This window comes from Rhinolophus ferrumequinum (assembly GCF_004115265.2).
Source record: "Rhinolophus ferrumequinum isolate MPI-CBG mRhiFer1 chromosome 15 unlocalized genomic scaffold, mRhiFer1_v1.p scaffold_54_arrow_ctg1_1, whole genome shotgun sequence".
Classification (NCBI taxonomy): Eukaryota; Metazoa; Chordata; class Mammalia; order Chiroptera; family Rhinolophidae; genus Rhinolophus; species Rhinolophus ferrumequinum.
Genome location: NW_022680357.1, coordinates 1,479,770 through 1,505,638, shown reverse-complemented (window position 1 = coordinate 1,505,638; position 25,869 = coordinate 1,479,770). Strand labels below are relative to the sequence as shown.

Here is a 25,869-nt window from a genome sequence, read left to right as displayed (position 1 = left end):
TGCCATGAATCCCCTTGAAATACTCCCCCTCGCTTCGAACACACTTACCCATCGTTCTTGTCACTTGCTGAAGCAGTTCTGGAACTCCTCTTTCGTGAGTGTCTTCAGTTGCGCTGTTGCGGCTGCCTCGATGTCCTGAATTATCACAAGTCACACGGTGCCAGATCCAGTGAATACGGTGGATGAGGACACACCGTGATGTTTTTATTGGACAGAAATCGCCGTACCAGCAGCAACGTGTGACACAGAGTGTTGTCATGATGGACGATGATTTACAATTTACAGCACACTTTAAAACACTTTCTCTCAACCGTAGCTCACACCTGACTGACTACACCAAACAAGTAAAACTTGTCACACGCTGTTACTAAGGTTCGTCGCGTCGCTTCCCGCTTCCTGTATTGAAGATCTTGCCTTTCCGATGGATGGCACTTGGCAGCAGCATCCACTGTGTTTTGTGATCACAACGGAAAGGCTCCATGTCAAACATCACTTCTTGCACAGCATTTTCTGCCAAATAAAAATGTTACAGTGTGTCCTCATCCATCGTATTCACCAGATCTGGCACCATGCGACTTCTGGCTCTTCCTCAAAGTCAAAATGACCATGAAAGGAAAACGTTTTGAATCAATGCAGGACATGGAGGCAGCCACAACAGTACAACTAAAGACACTCATGAAAGAGGACTTCCAGAACTGCTTCAGAAAGTGGCAAGAACGATGGGAGAAGTGCGTTCGAAGCGAGGGGGAGTATTTCAAGGGGGATTAATGGCAATGTGTCTTTTACTGTAATACATTTTTTTTTAATTTAAACATTCACTGTACTGTTTGATCACACTGCATACTTTACACACATTGGTTCATTTAATTTTCTCAACAACTTGTAAGACAGGTACAACCATCCCCAAAGTACAAATGAGGAAAAGGAAGCTGAAAATTCAGGTCTCTCCACACCACCTGAAAATGGTGAACCTGGACCACGAGCCCCATTGGCAATTCCATTCAGGGGGGTACGTTACAGACCATTCATTCCATGAACACTGGGCATCAAGCGCTCTGAAGTCCCCACCAGCTCTGATCAAGACACTCTAGAGTGTTCTCATTGAGCAAGGAACATGCAGAGAGCTACAACAAGCTCCGAAGACTGAAAATAAATCCCCGTATAATTTGTGCTTCTACATGTGTGGCCTCCAATGCCCTCCACTTTGTTGTGATGAATGATGAAAAACCTTTAAACCACAAGAGACAGGAACTCAGCGCTGCCTCTGTGACTTAACCACACCTACATTTCCCACTGAAGACACGGAGAAAACATTCGACTACTTCCAGCAAGATAAGTTGTTTCTGAAATTCTGGCTCAAGCCACAAGTGTGATTCCAAAAGCACCAACTTCCTTCAGATACATTTTGTCAGCTGCAAAACATCTGATCACATTTATAAGCTCTTGGGTAAAACGAATGTGGTAATTACCAGGAGCCAGTGCTCTTATCAGCTGCTTTTGCAAAACCACGCACTCTGATAATCGGGGTCTTTTATAACCTAGAACAATGGCTGTCAAACTTTCAAGACTTTCCTTTAAAACCTTTGGAGCACACTCTTGTATCCGTGTACAGTGTAAGAGGCGACAGTAAAATATACAAGTTTCACAGGCAGGTCCCCAGATGATGGTTACTCTTTCACAGCATAAACCACAGACCAGCTTTGAAGGTTTGGAGTTTTTGTCTTTTTTATTTAATTAAAGGCATGAAAGCGTTATAAGTGTTCTGTTTAAAAAACAAAAAACGGTCACGCATAATTAGAAAGCCTTAGGATGATAATCAAGTGATCACAGAAGAACCCCTCGGGTTTAAAGTGCTCAGCCAGAGCCACTGCCGACTGTGCGATCAGCCTGTATCGGATGACAGGTGTCTGGGCAGACAGGTCCACATCTGCAGGAGGGCTCCAGGCTGTCCAGGGGCCCTTGTCACCTAACTGCATGGTACCAGCACAGCCCGATGGCAGTCACATCACCCACTAGCTATTATCACTGTGGAGTCACCTCTGTGACCATTCCCCGTGTGCCTACACGTGCTAGAAGCTGTCCCAGGCATCCTACACACGTCATTTTCCTGAATCCTAACCATCCTTCGACAATTAATTAGTATGCCATTTTGCAAGAGGAAATGTGGTCAGCATATATAACCTGACCAAAAGTAACACTGCGACCATGAAGCAGAAAAGGAATTTAAACTCTACACCACCGCTCCTTCTAATGGCTGGTGCACTAATCGGGATAAGTGTGTATCTAAGCAATACTCTGTTGCTGTACTTTGCTCAATGAAACCATATTCTCCATACCTAAAACACAACCGTACTATGCTTTAAAAAGCATTTTCATATTAATCATTTCCCTAAGTTAATCCTTCCAACAGCCTGAGAGATATGAAAGAATATCTACCACTCAACACAGCAAAATCAGGCACAGTTCCTGAACCAAAGGAAGAGACTGTTAGGCATCCAAGAAAGACAATTTGGTGGAATTACCTTTTCTCTGAAGAATTTCATTCAAGAACACAATTATTTACAGCTGGCAAATTCATCAAAAACAAGATTTACTGTTGTGTAATAAGGTTTCTGATGAATGAATATACTACCCATAACCACATTTGACCCAGGCACCATGGCAACCTGGAAGCTATTTTGCAATCACAAAAATAAAGTTAGGAGACAAAGTGCAAATGTTGAAACTTGGAATGCAAATCTTCTGTTTAAAATTTTTAAAAACTCAAAACCTCGGCAACGGAAAGGGTTTTAAAGGATGGGCCCAGCCTCTTCCCGGGAGGGGATTCTCCTCCCAGTTCCGCCTGGCACGATTCTGGGGAAGGGGTGGGTGTCCACGATGTCCACCACCCACCACTGATACCATTTACTGAGCACTCAGAATGTGCCAAGCATTCTAGACACATTAGCTCATTGTTTCATTTCTGAAATGAAATAATGACCACAGTGCACAGGAAACATACTTTCTGCCTGCAAGCAAGAAAAACACGCTTGAGAAACATGGGGAAAAAGCATTTCCCCATTTTCTATTTTTAAAAAATACAATGAAAAGTACAAAAGTCATTATCTCCGATGGTGGGATTACGGATAACTTATTTTTTTATATTTTTCTATCTTATCCTGGTTTCTTTACAGGAAATGTTCAAACATGTACAAAAGGAATAAGAATATAATGGAACCCAAGTTCCTATCAACTAAGTTCAACGTCAATTATCAACATGTGGCCCGCCCACTGCCCCTCCTCCCCAGTGGATTACTTTAGAGCAAATCCCAGGTGTCACATCATTTCGTCCCCCAAAATACTTCAATTTGTATCTCTAAAGTAGTGCCATTAAAACGAAAAAAAAACACAAAAGCATTATCACACCTTAAAAAATTAATACTCACTATTTTTTTCATCAGAAAAAAAAATATGTTTTCAGAAAATGAGATATTTAAGGGGAAAAAAGAAGAAGAAAATACTCATTACTACCTAAACAGCCGATGTGACTCAATTTCATGAAAGGGTCTGGCTGCATGGCTGCCCCTTTAGGCCGTAAGAAAAATAGGCAAAAATGTCTATTTCTAGTAATCAATGCTTCTGGGGTTTACCTGTTGAGAACTGCTTCCTTGTCTCCCAGACGACTTTTAATTTTACTTGTCAGATAGTCCAAAAAGAGCGTCCAGATATCCAAGCAAGAGAAGTAACCTTCATGAGTAGGCTATGGTGCAAAAGAAATCCAGACAATAAAATTACTTAATGCATACTCCTTAGAAACACACCCACCAGTTTACTTCCACCAGAAAGTTACAACCATGAGCCTAGATGCCCTCAGCGTCCTGGTAACCACAACTGGTGTCGTACAGTGGGTGCTTCCAATCGGACCCCATTCAACCTCACAGGACAAGGGTACAATGGGGAACATCAATAGGGAGAGGCTATTTAGGGCAGACACGGTTACAAATACGCCGAGCAAACACCCGTCTTCAATCCGAGACTGGTGAGGAGGGCTCTTCCAGATCATCCACTTCAAATCTGTTTTACAGAGAAAAGAACTGAGATCCAGAGATGTGATTTACTCAAGATCAGGGGAAGGAGTAGGCCCGCTTTTCCCCCAGCTCACGCTCTTTCCACAGCAAACCATCAGAAAATCAAAAATAAGTTTCAGTGGCTCCAAAGGTGCCAAGTGGACACATCTGAGCAGCAGGAAAGTCACACGATGGAACGGACTGACAATGAGCTGGTTGAGTCTGACCACTGGACATTATCTCATCTGTACAAGTAGGGGTGTGCAACAGGTAACAGCAACCTCTAAGCCGGTGCTGATAAGGGCAAAGAAAGGAGAGAAGAGGAAGTGTCTGCAGGGTCCGCGTGCTGGGCCACTGCACCAACTACTTCCAGAGCCTGGAGATTCTATTTCAGGCAAAACCCAGGCGTTAAGCTCTCCAACACCTAGTCCTTCTCATACACATTCAGCTTCGACTTGTGGTCCCCCAACCCCTTACGCAGCCACTCAAATTCCTGAACCTGCAAAAGTTCTTTGGTTTTACTTTTCATTGCTTCATGAGCCACGTGATTGGTGGCAGGATCAGATATGGAAAGAAAGAATACCATCGTCTTTTTGGATCAGTTTTCCTTCCATTTCTGATCCATAAGGAAATCCAGTTCACAAGGGCATGTATTGAGTGAGGTGCCCACGGGATCCCTGACATTAGGCGGTAGCACGCGGTGGAAGTTCTGTACCCAGGTTGCTTCTGAGACAGAAAACTGTAACTTAGAGAACAGGCAGATTCCAAGCCCATAGTCCACAGGGCAGCCCCGAAGCCAGACCGCTCTGCTCGGTCAGGACCACGGACGAGCCACGCAAAACACCCGTTTCCTGTCTCTGAAAAATCCAGGGGATGCAATGAAGCAGAATAAGCAGGAAAAACAATGAATGAGCCACGTGGACATAAGATGGGTAGCGATGGATGACACTAGACTGGCACAGCCAGGAAATGTCGTCTCAGACCCATTTTAAAAGTGTACCTGTGCTCAGATTTACTTTCTGGATTCCAGGGCTAATTTACCACTGAAGACTCAGACCAGTTCCTTCAAGAAACTAGTGAATGATACCACTCTTACCCCCAAGTGGCTTACAGTGGTTGTTATTTGCATTGGTCTGTTTGATCTTCACGATCGTCCTGGAAAGTGGACAGATATATTTTTTCTTCTTCCCACCTTACAGATAAAGAACCCAAGGTTCAGAAGTCAAGTTACCTGGCCAAGGTGACAAGGTAAGAACCAGAACCGGAACCAGAATGGGGAGCTGAAGACTCTGCTCCGGAGCCCTCCCTCCTCTCCGAGGCCACACCGTCTGAGGCAGTTTTAGGGAGAAGAAGGGGCAACAGGAAAAGCGCCAGACCAAGAAGGAAAGGCGGATGCTACAGTAAGAGAAGGAGCAGGAAGACAGAAGTCATACGCTTATGCAGACACCTCAGGGGCTCGGCAAGCCAGGAGGTGACAAGGTGACAACGTGACAACACCGGCGAGCGCTGGGGCTGAAGGGACGGCGGCCAAACACTCAGGTGAAAGAACGAACGCAGGGAGAGGAACAGAAGAGAGGAGCTGCTAAAAGAAGGTACGGACACCATCCTGTCTTACTACGATGCTTTCAAAGTATGTTTACCAGCACCTAAATGTCTCAGAATTTTAGAAACAAAGGGTCAAAATAGTGAGTACATCTCTAATATCCCTCTAGACAGGAAGAAAGACGCTTTCCCGCTTTACAGGTAATTACGCTACGATAAAGGAAGTTAGCAGATGAGAACTTCAAGCTCTCTCGAGAGGGCATGGACTTTCTTATTCTTAAATCTTACCCCCAAAACTCCCCTCCGACCAGCTCCGGATCCGAGCGCGTGCCCTGCCATCTCTTCTCCACGCTCCCTCTGCAGCACAGGGCTGCCTACCCTCAGTCAACTGCACGGGCCTGGACTTGGGGACACCGGCCCCCGCGCAGTGAGAACCTGTGCCCAGAAAGAAAGGTCCTCACCCAGGAGGCCAAGTGAGCAGAAGGGAACTCGGCTGACAGAGACCTCCAGGTAAAGGGGGAAGAAAGACACTTGCTGTTTGCCCCACGACCGGATCCAGTTCTTTTTCCAATGTATAGATATAATATATATAAATACGTGAAACCATCACTTCCAGTTCCACGAAAAACTAACATGCAGGATTCTAGGGAAAGAATCCTAACAGACAGGAAAGGCCCTGAAGATGCTCAGTGCAGCCGAGCTCCTCAGGTGAGGAAACTGGAATCGAAGGAAATTAAAGACTTTCCAAGGACACAGACCTGATACAAATAACCAGAACTCAACACAGAACTTCTGGGTCCAAGTCCAAAGAAGCAGGACTAAGACGGGCACACTTTAACACACTTGTTTAGCTTTCTCCTATCCCATAATACCAAGGATCCTTTTACATAGAGAGCGAAACTGCAAGATATTTTCTTTCCATTTCCCCAAACAAACCGCTCCTTTCTGACCTCAGCACTGGCTCTGTACTTCTCTTGCATTTCCGCTACGCTCATCCTAAGGCATCTGTCAAATCCTTCTTTTATTCTGCGTCCCCGTTTAGATTTCTCATCCTGCCCCTCCCACAACTCAGCCCGTCTTCTATTCCTTCCTGGGCCTGGTGGGCTCCGTGTGCTCTGCCTGCTCTGCACTTACCGGCCCCTCTGTCAGACATTTCAACACCTCTGTACGCTCCGGCCACCCTCCCCCGAGCCCTCCCCGTTCCCAGGAATGGCTCACCCTTACCACGGGGCACTCGGGCTTGTTTTTTTCTTGCCTCCTAATACTTTTCTTTAAATTTTATTCAATGAGTACTCTGCCTTTCACGTGCCAAGTACCTCATTGAGAAGGGCTGGCTCCACATTCAATCCTTACTCCAAATTCCCTGTCACACGCACACGCCTCCCAGCCTAGGTCCTTGCTTCTCCTCTAGCCTCATGAAGCCACAGAATTAGAGGTTTAAACAACCAAAAGAGTCTACTTATAAAATCAGATGTCTCGGTGACCCAGAGAAAGAGCTACCTATGTGCCCCCCAAAACGCGTGCAGGCATGTTCACGTTTACTGCAGCATGATCTGTGACCACCCAAACGGAGAGCTGCCCGAATCAGCAGTGAAACGGACTTTCAGGTAGACTTTGTATAAGCAACGAAGATGAACGACTGCCACACACACGGATGAATCTCACACACGTGACACTACAGAAGAAAAGCCAGGCAGAACAGAACCAATACACCTTGTGTTTCCACTGAGAGAAGTTCGGAAACAGGCAAAACCAATGTGGGGTGTCAGAGTCAGGACTGGGGGGACTCCTGGGGAGCAGGGATGGGAAGGGACAAGACGGGGCTCCTGAGGCTGCTGGTTACGCTCCAGTCCTTGACTCAGCTGGTGGTGACAGTCTGTTCATTTGGGGACAATGCATCAGGCTGCACCTGTGCGATTTATGTACTTTCCCGTGTGTGTAACACTTCAATAAAAAGCTGGTTTTAAAAACACACAGGGGGGCACAGAAATAGGGCCCGATGGCAACGTCTCAAACTGGACTGTGGTGATGGCTGCTCGAGTCTGTACACTCATTGGGCTTCACTGAATTAGACAATGTGACACGCTGGATTCAGCAGCACCTAACTTTCACCTTCATAAAGCTGGTAAAACATATACAAATAAAAAATACTGGGTCCCTAGAATGCAAACTCAGTGGCAGCAAGGACTCTGAGGGATAGATGCCCAGCTCCCAAAATATAACAGGAGTTCAAGAAAATATTTGCTGGATGGGGGAAAACCTGGATCGACCAAAACTCAACTCGAGAGCTTCCCTATAACCTCCTTCTGGGAAGTTCCAGGGACCAGTTTCAGGACAGAACTAGAGGCCTCACTTCAGACTTCCCCTCTAGTTTGCTTCTCCAGCACAACAGTGGGTAAGAGCACAGACTCCATGGGTCCAAATCCTGGCTCCATCGGTTACTAACTATACAACCCTGAGCAAGTTACTCTCTGTGCTTCAGTTTCTTTCTCTGTAAAACGGTGACAATGACAATGGTGATAATGCCACCTACCTCACAGGGCTGTGACGAAGGAAAAATGGATTCACCTTCACACAGCACGCACTATGTAAATCTTTGGGAAATAAAGTAGTTTTTCCTCCTGAAAATAACGAAGTAGCCTGTTTGGGGAGGAAGCGCTGGGCCGTTGGTGCTTTACCTGGTGAAATGTGTACTTGAACAAAAGCGTCAAAAACTCCACCACAGGGAACTGGGAGTAGGACTCGATTCTTCTCAGGTGAACACTCACGAAGAGACGCACAAAGTCCGTGAACTTCTCGATGTAGCTGAGACGACAAGAAGACAAAGGCGACAGTAAGAAGCCTGGCCACCTCCTCGGAAGAGAACTCAAATTCAATCCAAATTTCTTTCAGTACAAAACTGTACAGATTGATATTTTCAGTTAAAAATATAAAGGCCTGCAACAATTACCTACAGGTCAGGCAACCCTTCATTCCATTACCACCTGAAACATAGCAGAAAAGCAACTTTAATCCTCAGACACCACACACGAAGGTATCTTATCAGCTAGTGCGCTCAGATTGCCTCAGATTGCCTGTCTCATTAGTGTTACGACCCAATGAAAGCGAAAGGGAATGGTACTAACAAGGCGAGGGCCACATCGTGTGTGTCATTTCCACGTGGCAAGTCTGGAAGGCTGGTTTTCGTGGCGAGGAGGCCAAAACATTAAAATGCATGTGCTACAAAACACAGGAACAAAACCAGGCTGCACACAAGGCACGGAGGGCATCCAGGTAAGATATGCAGGCTTGCCCGCTTGTTCCTGGTGCTAATTAAACACAGCACGTCCCAATCCACTCCAAAGTGATTTCAAGTATTAGGAGGATGGCTGTTCGAGCTGGAAAAGCTTGAGGACAATTTATCTGACGCTTCATTTTACAGACGAGGCCCACACAGGCGAAGTGACCGGTCCAAGGTCACTGGGCCAGCTCCCGGCAGAAGGGGACCACCACCCACTCCCAATCCAGGGCTCTTTCTTTTCACAGCACAGTGAACCCCCAATTCGTTTGTACTCAGAAAATCACTTCACAGAAGAGTGTGGGTCACAGCTCAAGGCTAAGAGATTTTTTTGCTATTAAATTACACAGCACATCACCACGCTCACATTTCAGAAACTGTCATTTAAAGCCCCTAAATACCAAAAGGTGATTAGAAAATGAGATGGACATGGCTCCATAAATCACATTTCAGAGGCCAAAAAAGGAAAAAAAAAAAAAAAAAAGATACAGACGTAATAGGCCTTAGCCAAAAATTAAGTAATGGCTAAAACCAATTCCAAAACTCGTAACTGCAAAAAACTACTTTTTTAAAGCACAGATATCTGAAATAATGAAGGGGGAGAGGAAGACGCGACTCAGAAGAGCCAAACTGGCCCATAAATAAAATGTCCCCATGGTTCCTGGGGCCGATCGTGCCGACAGGACCAACCCGTCCGCCTGACCTCCACACGTGTAAACTTATCTGCAGCTTTAAAAAAAAAAAAAAAAAAAATTTAATGTGTTTGATAAGGATTATGGGGCCAAATACTTGAAAACCAGTAAGGCACTGAAATCAACCGTTTTCAGAGCTAGAAAAGTACAAAGAGACTTCTCTCTGACGCCCTTGATCGCTAACAGTTACGAGTAGGAGCTTCTCACTGCTAGCTCAGCTTATGACGTCGTTTGTTCACATGGATTTGCAAAGTCGCCGACCAGTCCCTTATCTTTAGGGAGATGCACTCAGTTCCCTCCCACCCGTAAAAGAACACAGAGAAGCCAAGAGTAAAATGTCGCACAATCTCAATTTTATTTTCATCTCCAACCCAATTTTGGAAAGAATACCAACAAGGCCGTTCAGTAGCTAAAACTACGGATTTTATTTCACCTCATTTTCTTTCCCTTGCCCACCTTCTGGTACAGGTGCTAATGAGCAGTAGAAAGTTAGGAAAAAGGCAGGAGAGGAGAAGACAAGCCAGGACCTGGTAAGGAAGCTCCTACACAACCAAGAGTGGCCTTAGCTGTTTAGAATTAGTGGGAGCCGAGAGGCAGGAAGCAAGCACACAGTATACTGTTTATGTCACCTTTCTGCTCCCAGGCACCTCTCAGCTTTCACGGGGCAAGAGGAAGCATAGGATTAAAATATAAAACCAAGAGCACAAAAGTTACACGTAACACAATCAGTACAAAGATAACCCATGATATTTCTACACCACCCGAAGGTAAGCATAACAAACATGGTGCTACAAGAAAAAGTCAAAACAACTGATACGTGATGATTCATACAAGCAGCTAGATTTCTTTTGAACATGTGAAAATACAACCTTTCTTAACCAAAGCTAGAAAGAATATAAAATTGTGTGTGAAAACTGCCGCCTTTGAATTCATAGAGGAAGCTATTACCAAATAACGAAAAATAAAATATATTACCATACCGAATTATGAGTTCTTTTGTGACTATATAGAGAAAATTTTACACAGAGCTTGTTTATAATGAAGCAAAGCAAAAATCATCTTATGTACCGATATTTTTCACCTCAGAAACTCATTAAAATTGCTAAATTTGAAAAGCACCAAAAGTGTCTTAACTTTAGGCACTTGATTTAATATTCTGCTATTTACTCTAAGGAAAAGGAAATGGCTTACCTCTATGTAGCTTAATAACAAAATTAAGCCCAGGAAAATTTGTTAAAATATTAATGTTGGCTGCCTATACACATTTACTACTTCAATACAATGTATCTGCTTGGAAGTTTGTGAACAGTCACCATGAGGTTGTTATATAAGTTTCCAATTTTTCCCTCTGGGTTTTTACCCGCAGGAGCACCATACCATATTAAGGACAGTTGTAACCCAGGTAACTGACATCATCTGCAAGGGACATAATGAGACCGGGTGCCTGGGGGCGGGGGGCTGGGATGGAGTCATGTGCAGAGCACTTAAGAAGGAAAGGCTAGGTGATTTTAGGCTCCATTCAAAAGGAGAATGACAAAGAAACGCGGCTGTGTGCCACACTGATTCACCTCTGCCTGCATGAACACGCTCTCCTTTCTTTGGATGAAAACTTGCCGTCTGTGTAAAACTTACAATAGTAACGACAATCCCATAGGCTGCCTGATGTGCACTTGGGGAAAGTCAAACAGTAACAAGTGACAAGCCACACCAAGTGAGAAAGGGCGACTGTAACTCCTGTACCTCCGCCGACCTCCTCTCCTGTCCTTGGCTACGCATGAGCAGAGTCTCAGTTCCTGCACCACCTCAGACCTGCAGGCAAACAGTAGGGGGGCGGGGTGGAAGGGAGGACAGGAGATGGGGGGAAGAGACGACACACCTGCACAATTCAGTCACTCTGCAAACTCACCTCGGTCCCCTCACCACCCGAGCCCTTCCGGCTAAGCTCAGACTCACTGGTGCACACCTACCTTGCTGTTCCTCTCAGGAGCCCACATTCTGAAACCAAAGAGGGTTACAGACACCACGCACGCAGCCCCGCGGCCCTTTCTCGGGGCAGCCGACGCCATGCCTGTTCCATTACCTCTCCTCGAGCTCTTCTAGCCTGTTCTTCACCGTGTGCGTGTTGTGATCCTTGGTGATTTTCTGCAGGAGGTAGAAAGTCTGCTGGAACATCCGCAGCAAGTACTCCTCGAATTCCATAGGCACGCAGTTCTTGGACATAAGTTCATTGATGCAGGACATGGCCAGGACCCCGAGCCGGCCGCGCTCCTGACCCAGCACACAGTTCTGGCTGCTGCCGTTCACTGACGCCATCTTTCGGGCCCGGATGTCGCAGCCAAAACGCGCAAAGTGGAAGATGGTGGTCAGGAGGGACGGGGTGATGCTGGCAGACAGAGGAATCCAACTGAAGAGGTGGGCCAGGCACTCCAGGGCCAGGGAACACACATACTCACTGTCCGCGTCCAGCAGGGGGATGGGCTGATTCAGCAGCTTGGCGGAACTGGGGCTGTGCAGCAGGTTCCTCAGCAAGTCACCTGGAAACACAAGGGCTCTGAGACCCGCACGGTCACACCTCTGACAACCCGACCGACGTGACTCTCCAAGCTGTACGATTCAGTAGCACTTCTCACAATTTGGTCTCAGGGACCCCAAGGGGCCCCAAGACCCTTCCGGGAGTTCACAAAGTCAAAACTGTTTTTTTTCAAGACTACTATAATGCTATTTTCCTTTCTCACTGTTACTATCTCACAAAATGGAGCGTTCCAGAGGCTACGGGACATGTACTGTCCAACAGAGAGAAAGCCAAAAGCTCTTTCATTAAACCACTTGTTACAGAGATCTGCAAAGATGTAAAATAATGTCGCTCTTGTCAGTAAATGTTTTCATTTGCTTTGGAAAAGTTATTTTTCATTAAAATATGCTTATAGATAATGAGCTCATCGCAGTTATTTTTAAATGAGTAAATATTTGTAAGTTTTCTCAGTTATAATATCACTAGATATAGCTCACAAGAGTCTCTGAACCTCAATGATTTATTTTTTTTTTATTTTTTTTTTAGGAGGGTGCAGCTCACAGTGGCCCATGCGGGGATCAAACCAGCAACCTTGGTGTTATTAGCACCACGCTCTAACCAACTGAGCTAACAGGCCGCCCCTCAAAGATTTTTATTTAAGAGGAAAAGAGACCTGGGTGATGGAGGTCAAAAGGTACAAACTTCTGGCTACAAGCTGCGTACGTCCTGGGGATGGCAGGTCCAGCACCGTGAGTATAGCCAACAACCTACCTGAAAGCTGCTGAAAGAGTAGATCTTAAAAGACCTCATCGCGAGAGAAAAAATTTGTAGCTTTGTGTGGTGACGGATGTTAACTAGACTTGTTGTGGTGATCATTTCACCACAGTATACACATGTATCAATCAAATCATTATGTTGTACATCTACAACTATAAACGAGCACCGTGTTATATGCCAATCATACTCAAGTTTTTAAAAAGAGTAGAGGGGTCCAGAGATCAAAAATTTAAGAACCACTTGCTGGGCTAGACAAGGTGAGGTGTGTGGGCTCAGAAACACAAATTATCAGACCCCATCCCCCACACACCTACTGAAGTGGAACCACGAGGGACAGGCCCAGGAATCCGCATTTTCACAAGCTCTCTGGGAGATTCTTAAGCTTGCTTCGTTTTTGAGAAGCACTGGACAAGGAAATCATGTCCAATGAAATGGGGGAGGAGACTATAAAATGATTTCAGAAAACACAAAACGAGAAAAATATTCAAAACCATAACAAGAAGAAAATTTTCCTGAAGTAAAGATGTGACTATACAAAATAAAAGGACTTACTCAAAAAATGATAAAGAGTAAGGAAGAAATGTAGGCAGAAAAAGCATATATACAACAGAGAAAACGCTGATTTCAGACTCCTCCACAGAAACCTTCAAAGCCAGAAAACAGTGGCGCAGCGTCTCCAAGCTCTAGGGCAAAAAATGACTTGACCCAAAGCTCTACTATGAGTATAAAGGAAGGTGACATTTCCTCTAAATGTGCAAAAGCTCAGATAACACTGCTCACAAATTCTTCTTAAGGAGGATACTGAACAATGAAACCATGCAAACAAAGCGATAAATAAAAGAATTAAGGAATGGAGCAGCTGTGGAAAGGGACTAATGCAAGCACTAAATTAAATACAGAATCAAGACCAAACAAACATAGGAATTCTAGAAGGGTGTGCTAACTTTCTCATCTTTCACCAGCAAGACGTCTCTAAATACACGGTCTACAATTAAAACATGTAGTAAGAAACTGGCTTTCATCATCTTTTTTCCTCAACCTGAGAGGTTAATATTCTTTGTGGAAAAGGCATCTCAAGGTCAGCAATAACTTCCATTTAATACCTTCTGTTAAATTCAAATAAAACTAAAATGTTTTTATTCAAAATAAAAACATGATACAATGCCATTTAGTCTTTGCATCCAGTTTTCTCTCTCTTACCTACATCTGTGTAGAGAGAGATATCTGGAATGACATTATTTTGTATGGTTGAACACCGGGTAAATTTTTTATTTTGTACCTTAACAGTTCTCAAATGTTTGGGTCTCAGAAGCCCTTTAAGACTCTAAAAAATTACTGAGGACACCAAACAGCTTTTGTGTATGCAGGTTATTTCTACTGATATTTGTCATATTTGAAATTAAAACTGAGTTTTCATTTAAATCATTTAACAATAAACCTATTACACGTTGGCATAAATAATATTTTTAAATGAAAAGGCTATAATTTGCTCTCCCCAAATTAGTGAGAAGAATAGCACAGTTTTCCCATTTCTGGACATCTCTTAAATGTCTGGCTTAAAAGAAGATAGGTTGATTCTCTCATCTGCTTCTGCATTCAATCTGTTGCAATATGTTATTTTCATTGAAGTATACGAAGAAAACCCAGCTTCACCTAGATATACGACTGGAAAAAAAAGTGTTTTAGTGGCTTTTCCAGATAACTGGAGCTATTCTTTAACATAGTATTAAAATTTGACGCGTAGTAATTTCTTACAGGGAACTGCTATTCGGTATACTCACGAGAGAATGAGAATAAAAATGACAAACAATGTCTTAGTATTTTTATGAACACCTGTGTGGCCTTTGGGACCCCTGAATGGGTTTGGGGGACCACCAGACCTACTGAGAACTGCTGCTTTACACTGAAGCGGGATGAATAAGAACAAATGAGTTCATCTTTCTCAGCCTCAATCTTCTCAGCCATTAAAATGAGTTTGTCACTTATTAACAGAGAGGTTAATTTCCATTGTTACAAACAGATTAAAAGTCGCCCCTTGGCATTTTATCTAGAAGAAGGTTTGCTGGTTTCTGTGGTGAAAGAGGCTGGTGGAATGCCTGACGAGACTCATCACCTCAGCTCCCCGAGCTGATGACCAGAAAACTTGGCTTCACAGAATAATGTTCAAGCAGGATCTGCAAACGTTCCAGTATGTTTGCCACTGGACTAACACTTTTGATTTTTGGAATCGCTGTGGTGGCTTTCCACTTGAATCATACTTTCTCTCTTCCAGTGACACCGCCTGTTTCTGGTATTACTTTGTTTGTCATCCGGGGATTGGCGGCCGTTAAAAAAAGATGCCAGAGTCAGAGGAAACCTCCACTAGCCAACTGGCATTCGTGGGGTGCACACTTACCCAGGATCAAGCTGAGGTTTCAGCAATGGAGGAACCAACAGACACCACCTCATTTGATCTTGTATGAAAACCAGACCTCTTTGGGCCCTCGGAACCTTGTAAAAGTCTCTTGAACATTTTTAAATAGAAATAAACTCTGGCTTTAAAAACAAAAACCAGAAACGTCTGAACTCGTTGGCTCAGAAGAATTTTCCAGGACAGGAATGCTGAAGGAAAACTGACGACAGTAACACCGGGCTGTTACCGTGTGCCGGGCGCTGCACCGAGCACTTGACACATACATGCTGACTTCATGCTCACAGTGGGTCCTATCACAATCTGCATTTACAGACGGTCAGAATAACTGACACAGACAGACGAGGCATCCCCCTCGTTGCTCAGCTGGCCAGAGGAGAGCTGAAATAAACCCCAAACTGACAACTCCTCCCGAGAAGGCGGGTCTTCTGGAAAGATTACGCAACCAGGAAAAATGGTCAGTAAGAAAGCTCAGCTGCAGATCAAGGAAAAGATGGATGGTCTAACGTCACCCGGAAAACGGCACATGGACACTGTGACCGCAACTACAGAAAGACAGAAGGACCAAGACTGGACAGTATCAGGCAAAAGTAGAAATTACTGAGGCCTACCATTTTTTTCCCCTCAAAACAAGAATGTTTTAACGTTGTTTCTCAATAAAAGTGATTTTACTTTACTTTAAATGTTTCGAGATATTTTTGTAGATTACAGAAGAGTTTTTCTAAAACTGTATTTTAATCAAAGTAGAAGCGATCACCACACCAGACTCTGCTTCATGCTTCATGCTGTAGCATTTCCAACGCAAACCTGAGAGAGCTTTAACCAGCTACCTGTGTCAGAGGGCACCTGGTGAGTGGGTGACGTCATGCTCCCTGACCTGGGCCGGCCCTGGCAGCTACACGCACCCATGCCCCAAGAGGCGAGCGGGCGACTCCAGGGCATTTCTGATCTGGGAGCAACCCAGACATGTGGTTGCAACACCTATAATGGGCGTTCGTGCAAAGATCCCCTCGGCTCTTTTACTTTTCTGAATTACTGAAATTTTCTGTGTTCTCTTCGGTTCTACATTTACTAACTCAGAGTTTCCCAACCTCAGTCCTACTGACGTTTAAGGCTGGTTAGGCCCTGCTGTTCTGTGCGCTGTAGGTTATTTAGCAGCAGCCCCGGGCTTCCACTCACCAGATGCCAGGGGCACGCTCTCCTCTAGATGCTGGAACCCAAAGAATCCCTCCGCATGGCCACACACTCTCTGAGGGCGACATCGCCCCAGGGGAGAAGCACTGACCTAACTGCTGCCTGACTCAGTCCAGTAAAACGGGAGGGAGTATTCAAGGCGCCTGCAGGTGGAGAAAACAGGATGACAGGAATTGGGAGTGACCGTCCCAAGCACCACCTTTCTCTAAGGAGCTTACAAAGGAACACGTGAAAAGATTTGCAAATGCACAAAGGTATGCAATTTGGAAAGAGTTTGGGGAAAAACCAGAAGGTGTCAATTGGTCTCCATCAATCCGAACTCTCTGCACCCTGAAAAATCTCCCATCACCACTGCACGCATAGACCTATACCTGAAACGACATGCCAGGGGGACAAGAAATTTTTACTGCAGAACAATGAACACTAACTCGGAATTGCAGGATTTACAGAATTTCATTTCGTCCATCTGTCTAAGCAAAGAGAAGACCAGAGGAGACTAACTCAGAGGGCTGCGGCTGTGCAGGTGACAGCAACAGCCACAGCAGGCACAGGACACAGTCACATCGTCCCTCATTTCATCCTCAGAGGACAGCTGAGGACATCACAGTGAGAGAAGGCACAGAGTGAGGGGCAGAGCCAGGACTCCAAAGCAGGGGGAGGGGAGGCCAGCAGAAGTGGTGACCGTGACCAGGAAAGCCACCTTAGGACAAAGACAGGGCAGCCAACTAGAATGACGGGCTCGCATCCCTGTTCCACCCCTTACTGGTGATGGGCCCTCTGGCCAGTTACTTACTCCCCCCCCAACCAGCCCCAGCTTCCTTGTTGGTAAGCGAGACATAAAACCATCACTTCCTTCACAGGACTCTGGCCTAGTAAGGGGACTGTAGGAGCGATAAGGCAACGATTTGGGGAACTAGTCTGAGAAAGAAACCACACACACCCTTCAAGCCTTTTTCTGTACCGACCGTTAAGAGTAGTGGTTGCAGGAACTAGTCCCTGGGCTTTGTTCTTTGAAAGTGATCAGACGTTACACAAACGAGATAGCGGCTGAGAAAAGAGACGGAAGGCCCACAGGCCTGTGTGACGGGGAGCTGCCCAGAGATTCGGGCAGGGAAGTGAGAGCCGGCAGGGTCTGCTGAGGGCGGGTGTTCAGGAATTATTATACTTGGTTACTCATGGGGCCCTACGATTTCTCAGAATAAATTTCTTCCATAAAACTAAGCTTACAATCAAGAAAGCGAAACAATTTTCTAGAAATTTTATGCTTAACTTGGTGTCTTAAGTTCACAAAAGCCGTTGAGCAAAAGCATCAAAACAAACGTTGATTAAATCATCAGTGCTGTCCAAATAATGAAGCAAGATCTGATGACTTCACTTGTAACTGTCACAGAGAGAAAAGGCGTAACAAGTGAGTGTGCAATTCTGTTTTTTAAAGGGGAAGCATTACCAGCTTAAAAGCTGACTTAACTCCCCAGGCCCCTGCCCCCCTCCCCATCTCAATTTATTTTGTTTTCCGCAAATACTAAAATTCAAGACTTCAAAAGTTTTGAATAGTGTCTAAGAAGCAATTCTCAAGAAGCATGCTCCATATTTTTAGGTTTTATTCATGTGGAAATGTCAAATTAGTTCTTATTTTATTTCACCTAACCTCATAAACAAAACCTAGACAACACATGAAAGAGCAAGCATGCACGTTCGATTTGTATTATTTGATATTCCCAACCTGTCCTCCAGGAAAAAAACATCTATCAAAGTATAAACTGAGTGATTAGCTCAGAATATGTACCTGAATGAAGCCAACTAGAACATACAGCTTTTAGTAGCAGAGAATCATCCCAGAAAAGCACATTTTACTGGAGTAAACTGCAGCTAACTTAAACTGGATGCTAAGTCAGTGTTCAACTAGCTCAAAACAAATTCACAAAAAAAAAAAAAAAAAAAAACAACACTGGCTCTTTGCAAACTGTTATTAAAATGACACATTTAAGATCAGCCAAACTACAGGAAATTTCAAAGGGTACATTCATAAAATCAACTTCTACGTCATTTACAATTTTTTCTTTAATCATTCAGATATTGCAAAATATAAATCTGCTAAGTCACCTCGAATATCCACCTTGAAAATGAAGGTTTGCCATCAAGTACAAAGTTCAACTTCTTGTAGGCTTTTAATATACTCTGGACCTCTGTAATAGTTTTTAGTCCAAGAGGTATGACAAATGACTCTAGTAGTTTTTATTCCAAGTTTGATAAGTGGAATTTGGAATGAATGTATATACTATGAGCAGTCCCCAAAACTTCACAGATTTTCAATTCTCCAGCAACTGCAAGAATTTCCATTTCCGCATATTAACAACAGGCCATATGAAACAGCTTCGGCTGAGAGATGTCTGATTTCAACAGCCCATTTCCTTGGGGTAAAGGAGAAAGATGTGGAAATATTTCTCATCAGCCATATCAACCTTTACAGTAGAGGAAGAAGTTTGTGCCAATTCACGGGACGTACTCTACTTGAAAAGCATGTGTGATCAGTCAGTGTAAACAGAAGCATTTAGAAACTAAAAGTTCCTTCTCAGACACAATTTCCCCTTTCCGTCCATTCTTGAAAGTAGCCATTTTTAGGTGAACCGCACTCTGCCTTCTGAAACCAATATCAATATAACAGTGGACAGTAACTCGCCACCAGCGAACTATTTAATGACCGCTGTAAACACACCCATGCTTTATCAAATTATTCTGGGCTGATGGAGACTGCACACTGGTTTTCAATCCATCCCGGCCGACAGGACATTTCCCTGAGCCCAGTGGGGAAGGAAGCACCCCCACGTTCCCCTGTCCCCTCCTGCAAGCTGTACAACAGCAAAGCAGACCTGTCAAGCCCACAGACTCATACCAACTTCAGCACGAAAACTGAGAAAAAGGGGAAAACAAACCAGGAGGGTCAGCAGGAAGTGGATCACTGGTGCCACCTTCCCGATGGGCAAGGAAGAAACAAATTATGTTGTTCAAAATATTCTATCAGAAAGCACGAGGGCTTACGAGGAACTAAGAAAGTTAGCTGCTCAGAAAACATGGGCAAAAGGGCCAAAAATAGATTAAGGAAGAATCAGCGTCTGACATAAATGAGCAACTGCTGTCTTGCTGGGACCCTCAACTGCACATAAAAGGGGAACCGCATGTGTGTAGGGGGGGTAGGGGGGTGGGGGTGGACCATACCACTTTCTCCTGAGGTCGGGGATGGTGGTGGGGTGGCAGCAGTAACACTGTGTTTATCCCAGACGGTCTCCAAGATACCTACACCGAGAAGGAGAAACCAAGTTTAAGAAAGTAATCAAGTCCAACGTGTAAAGGTCAGGTTTAGAAAGCCAATTTACTGCTATCTCTGAGCAAACATCAGTGTCTGAAAATCCCTCTCTGAACCGCATGTCCAACTGCTTCTTAGATATTCCAAACTCAGTGCATCCTCCCCACAAATGTGCAATGAACCCCCTGAGGTAGGTTCCTCATGTAAACAGCACCACCCCACAATCCAGGCCTTACCCCCACTCCACACACAGGGCTTTACCATGCTGAACGGTTTGCTGTTCCTTCCACGTACCCTTCTCGTTCTCAACCTCTGACCTGCTCTCCTCCCTCTGAACCCCAACCTGACGTTCGTACTTGTCAGGCCCGCGGAATGCCATTCTTCTGTCACCTCCTCCAGGAAGTCTTGCTGGTTAGGTTTTGCCTACCCATAAAACTGTAACTCTTAACACACTGTTTTGAACTGTCTTTGTCCCACACTAGAGCAGACGTTACTAGAGGGCAGACCCTGTTTCATTCCTCTTCGTATCTCCTTACAGAACTTGGCACCTAAGATAATAATGACAGCTTTTAAAAATACTTTGTTTATACTATCAAAATATTTAATAGTACATCATGGATAAACCTTGAAAATCGCACGCTAAGTAAAAGACGCCAGACACAAAAGTTCACATACTGTGTAATTCCACTTTTATGAAACATCCAAACAGGAAAATCCAGAGACAGACAGTAGATTAATAGTTGCTCGGGGTTGTGGGGGGCACTGAAAATGTTCTGGAATTAGACAGTGTGACAATTGCACCACCTTGTGAATATTAAAAACCACTGAGTTGTTACACTTCTAAGTGGTGTATTTTATGATATGTAAATTACATCTCATTCTAGAACAATTTTATGATCACACAGGAGGACACAGAGGTATCAGACACAGTCCCCTCCTAACTAGAAATGTAACCGCCATCTAGTTGGGGATGTCGGTAGCTGCTCGGATTGAACAAATGCTCTGAGAGTTGGGTTTGTCCCTGGGGATCCAGGGAAGGGCAGCGGCAAATGACACGACTGCTTTCGATCAAGCGTTCTCACAGCCGACGTAAAGTGCTCACCACATGCCGAGCACATACACAAAGAAAAAGCTCCTACACGGCCTGGAAGAGCCCTGACAGGGGAGCTGGAGGCGAGGACACCCCCTCCGGGGCCCCCTGTGCCTCCCAACAAGCCGGCCTCACAGCAGCAGCAGCACAGCGGTCACGGCCCCACGATTCAGGATGCTCACTCCTCTCTCTTCCCACCTCACTGACTTATTCTGTGGTTTGCTTTCTCCTTATTCTTCCTCTTCACACATTGTCATGGGGCTCCCATAAAACAAACAGGATGATAAAGCAAATGCTACAACCTAGCGCAAGCGCCGATTGCACCCCCTGCTTCACTGCCCTGCACAGACTCTAAAATGTTCCTTCCTTCCTCCTCCTCCCTCTTCTCCTGACCCTAAATGCCCATCACTCCAAGTACTGCGTCCTCAGAATGCAGGTAACAGCACTGCAATCACATTCCTAGGACCCAGTCCAGACCTCCTCCAGCACAGCGATAGCGAGGACCAATGAACGGAGGTCTGACTTATCAGGAAAGCCAGTCACACACGTGACGGAGGTCCTGCCACACGCTGGGCGAATGCTGGGAGCAACGCAGCGCATCCTTCCCGTTTCCGCGCTCAGGCTGGGAGTCGGCGCCGGCGCCAGGCGTCTGCAGGCCGCGGGCTGCGCAGCACCCACCGCTCACCTGTCAGGAGCCCGAGCACAGTCTGCACCTGGTCCAGCAGCAGCTTCCGCAGCTCCTCCTTGCGAGCCACGCTGAGGTCCTCGCGGGGACAGGCCAGCTCTTCGGAAGTCGTCTTCAACATGATCAGCCCGAGGGGGGTGGTCACCGGGGACTGGATCAACTGCCGAGAAAACACACGTTGTGAGCGGCCGTTCTAGCCACTGAGAGGCAAAGAGGACTGAGTAACAGTCAATCTGCCAGTACCTCTGGGGGTTTAATCCCCCAGGAACCAGTCACCCCGATCAACGCCTGTGAAACACGACTGAACAGACCATTTACGTACCTTATGTAACCATTCAAAATATACTCTCACCTTATTTTAAAGACAAAATGCTAACACCGTGAACTTAAAAGAAGACAAGAAAACAATGCTCTTTTACACCTAACGTGGCAATTTTTATACACGTCCAGATTCCCAAAAGAGCCTGGTTACTTTGCCCAGATTAATGTATTAGTGATTAAGACACGTATAAACCAATTTGTGTTATCTTTTCAACATTCAGGTGTTGAAAATCAACTTCACATTTCTAAACTTTGCATGCTTCATGTAAGTTCAAGAGTAAACATGTGGCAGGGCAAAAACATATATACTGTGTTTCCCCGAAAATAAGACCTAGCCGGACCATCGGCTCTAATGCGTCTTTTGGCGCAAAAATTAATATAAGACCCAATCTTATTTTACTATAATATAACACCTGGTCTTTATGATATATGATATGATACGATATGATATGATATGAGACCGGGTCTTATATTAATTTTGGCTCCAAAAGACGCATTAGAGCCGATGGTCCGGCTAGGTCTTATTTTTGGGGAAACAGTATACATCATTAAACTGTGACTAAGGTTATGATTCTGCAAATACCTATGCGGCAAATTAAGTAACTTTTTCTAGCACCTGTAATATCCACGATACCGTAAGAAAGTTTCCTTCAACGAAAGACAGAAAAAAAGGTACGCTTTCAACAGCATAACACTACTTCCTGTATCTTAGATCTAATCAATTTCAGAAAAATTCAAAGCATCGCTACTGCATTTATTTTTCAGTTTCCAGAAATGGTCAAAGTAAACACGTTGCCACTAAAATTCTCTGTTGAGTTACATGCTACAAGCTGTAAGACAGCAAACAATTGAAGGAATGCTTGACCATTTTCTTAAATCATAATTAACTCTAAATGTAGCTCATTCTCTGATACAAATAAAATATTTATGTACTCAATCTATAAAATGAAAGCCTTAGAGAAGACGGGGACACCAGGCATTGAACCCAGATAGAATGTATATCCCCCACTTCAAGAAATACAAGGCACTTTCCTTCCCCTTGAAAACAATTCTTCCCATTGCAGGCCAAGGAAAAGTCCATCCCCAAAAAGTAGGAAAAGTACTCAAATAATGGCAACTTAGGATAAATTCTTCTGCCGTCAGAAGCAACATGAGGTAAAACCTGCAGAAATGACTGGTGTGTTACAAAGGCTCTGTGTGGGTAAGAAACAGAAGGAAACGAGGCTTGGGTGGTGAGCCTGCAATAGAGTGGGCGGACAGCAAGTTATTAATATGATGTCCACCTGAAATGTACGTGGTACTGACCAATATGACTGCCATGTTAAAAATGCTCTCTATGAAATCAGTTCTTTAGACTGCTAAAACTTCAAGTCCATCCTCCACAAGTTTTCTCCTCATTTTCTACAAGTTTGGACTATTTCTAACACCAACTTAAATTCAGATAATGCAGTAGGGGAGGACAGGAAACCCTCACCTAACGGTGTTTCTTTCCATAATAAAGTGGGACTGACCCTTCATAGGCTCCTCTTTCTATCTGTAGACCTCTGGCTTATCTGCCTGTACTTTGTAAGACTTCCGTTACTTCCTCCCTCCTTTCACTTCTTTCCTTCTCTATCTACCTCTTGTGTCTAAGCCCTCAACTTGACTCTCTCAGCTGGAATAACTCGCACTACCAAATATTCCATTTGGCAATACACTTTCCTGCAGACAGGAAATGCTCTGTGCTCCCCAGAAATAAATTCCCACAATATGGAAAGTGTATCTTAAAGCCCTCCTCTTTTATCCTTTGAGAGAAGGGGAGACAGTCAGGCAAGAAACAGGCCGAAACCGAAAGTTACCCGTTGCTTGACAGGACAGCCTGATAAAACACGTAATTCCGCTTCTCACTAGCTTGTGTCCAGAAAGCGTTTTTATTAAAACAGTGTTTCCCGTTACCACCTTCCCTTATGTAACTTAAGCTCATGACACAGGTAACCTCTGCAAGTTATTTTAACAGAGAATAAGCACCTTTCAGTTGAAGATCAAGTTCAGCTCTTAGTGTGAGCTTCTGAAAAGGTACAATTTTTATTACACCACCAATCAGAGAAGCAAAAGCAATTCTTTCCTATGCTGCTTGCTGCTCGACCTTTAGTCACCTGGCCCTGCACACAGTATGACTACAGGCCTTTAATCTGGCCCCGCACACAGTGTGACTACAGGTCCAGCTCGGCAGACTCCAGACAGGTATGGTGTGCGTGTGAGTGCATACGGGGTGAGGAGGTTGGGGACGGGTCAGTTTTGAGTTCAACTACTTCTGCAAGTATCTTTCTGGGACGCTAAATGAACTCCTCTCTGCCTGGTATGGTGGTTGCCACAATTATGGCATAAATCATCACATAGATAACCCCAGACAAATGTTAAGACTTAAAAAATTTAAAAAAAAAAATTTAAAAACTATGCACCCTAGACTACAAGCAGACCAGATGGAAATGAGTGAATAAAACTTTTCAGATGGTTTAACCAAGGGACCGTATTCAAGAACCGGTTCGGTCTTGTTTACCGATACCTGAAGAAAAGGTTCACTTTACTGTCATTATCTGAAATGTCAGCAATTGAAAACCAATCATTCTTGACTTTCATACCCCTGGCCGGTTCTGGATACAGAAGCAGCAGAGAATAATAATATGACTGGAAAGGATTTTAAAGCTCGCCTAGTCCATCCTCTCATTTCACAAGGCGGAAATGGAGGCTCCATCAACTGGCAGCTGGACTTACTAAATCCAAAAATACTCTGCAACAAAACGGACACAGACCCCAACCCGCTGCAGCGCTCTTTCCACTACGGGGTGTTTCACAGCCATGAAGGCTGCAGGAGGTGAAAGGAGGCGCATTTGAAGGGGTGGAAAGACTAAAGCGGCGGAGGGCAGAGGAAGACAACTAGCCTTTTTAAATCTCCATGACCACGTCACCCAAAAGCGCTCTTCCAAATGCCCGTTTATCATCATTGATTATGCATAGGGTTTCCAGGCGGGAATTCCCGCCCGTTCTCAGTTCTCGAATTTTTTTTCCACTTTCCCGGTGCCAAATCCCGAGATATAAACTGTTTTCTGTTCTCCACGATGCATCATTCCAACAAAGTGACGGCCGATACTGCCAACCACCTGGGTTCAAGAAGCCGATTTTCCTGATTTCCCAACCAAATTTTCTCAGGATTCGGGAACGGAAAAGCAAAATAATTCCCGAGAACAGGCAGGAATTCCCACCCGGAAACCCTGATTATACGTCATGGGTGGACGGAAATGGCTTCCCCGAAAGAACTGAGCCCGGCTCCTCCTCTCGGGCTCTGTCCGGCAGGACACTGGCTGCCAGGCTCACGTCCCACCGCTGCCTGCACAGGACATGCCACTTGCCAGCCCACAAATGAAGTCACTAGGCCTCCAGCCTTCTGCTCTTTCCATCTCCACCAGACTTGCTGGCTCCCTCCCAGCGAGCCCTGGAGTTACCACAGCTGTCCGCAACGTGGCGTGGGGGTAAGGGAGCCACAGAGAACCCGCAAAGCCACTCACCTCAGACCTGCCGTTCCGGGCTCCGCGCCCTCCCTCGGGTTCCTGGCACCTGCTCTGTTCTCTCCGCCTCAAACACTGTTCCCCTGGGTACCCACCCACGTGGCTCCCTCCATCACTTCCACTCTGGCTTCTGCTCAAACGCCTGCTTCTCAGAAAAGCCATCCAGGATCAACCCATCAAGTAACACCCTGATATTCCCCTTCTCCTTACTCCAAATTTAGTTTTCGTCATCGTCCTTTAATTACCTGCAAGTATTTACTTGCTCACTGTCTGCTGATTGTCTCCCCCTTGAGATTTCAAGCTCCGTGAAGACTGGATACTGTGTTGTTCGTTACTATAAACTTACCACACAGTTATCAGCAACGGCTGATATTCAACAAACAGTTTACTGAACAAATGCATGAATCTCGTTTACAAGATCGATTCAGTAAAACTCTAGATAAGTGAGCAAACAAACAAAACAAAACTGAATGA

The 25,869-nt window shown here is 44.9% G+C and overlaps 1 protein-coding gene across 1 annotated transcript in view; it reads right to left on the bottom strand.

The window, feature by feature from the left end:
• Positions 1-25,869, bottom strand: part of XPO6 (exportin 6) — a 99,518-nt gene that overhangs the window by 37,843 nt on the left and 35,806 nt on the right. The window contains exons 5-9 of the mRNA XM_033101239.1: positions 21,530-21,689; positions 19,667-19,744; positions 11,638-12,091; positions 8,267-8,393; positions 3,630-3,739 (exon numbers count right to left, since the gene is read on the bottom strand). Of these exons, the coding sequence (XP_032957130.1) occupies positions 3,630-3,739; positions 8,267-8,393; positions 11,638-12,091; positions 19,667-19,744; positions 21,530-21,689 (929 nt within the window). The remainder of the gene's footprint in view (positions 1-3,629; positions 3,740-8,266; positions 8,394-11,637; positions 12,092-19,666; positions 19,745-21,529; positions 21,690-25,869) is intronic.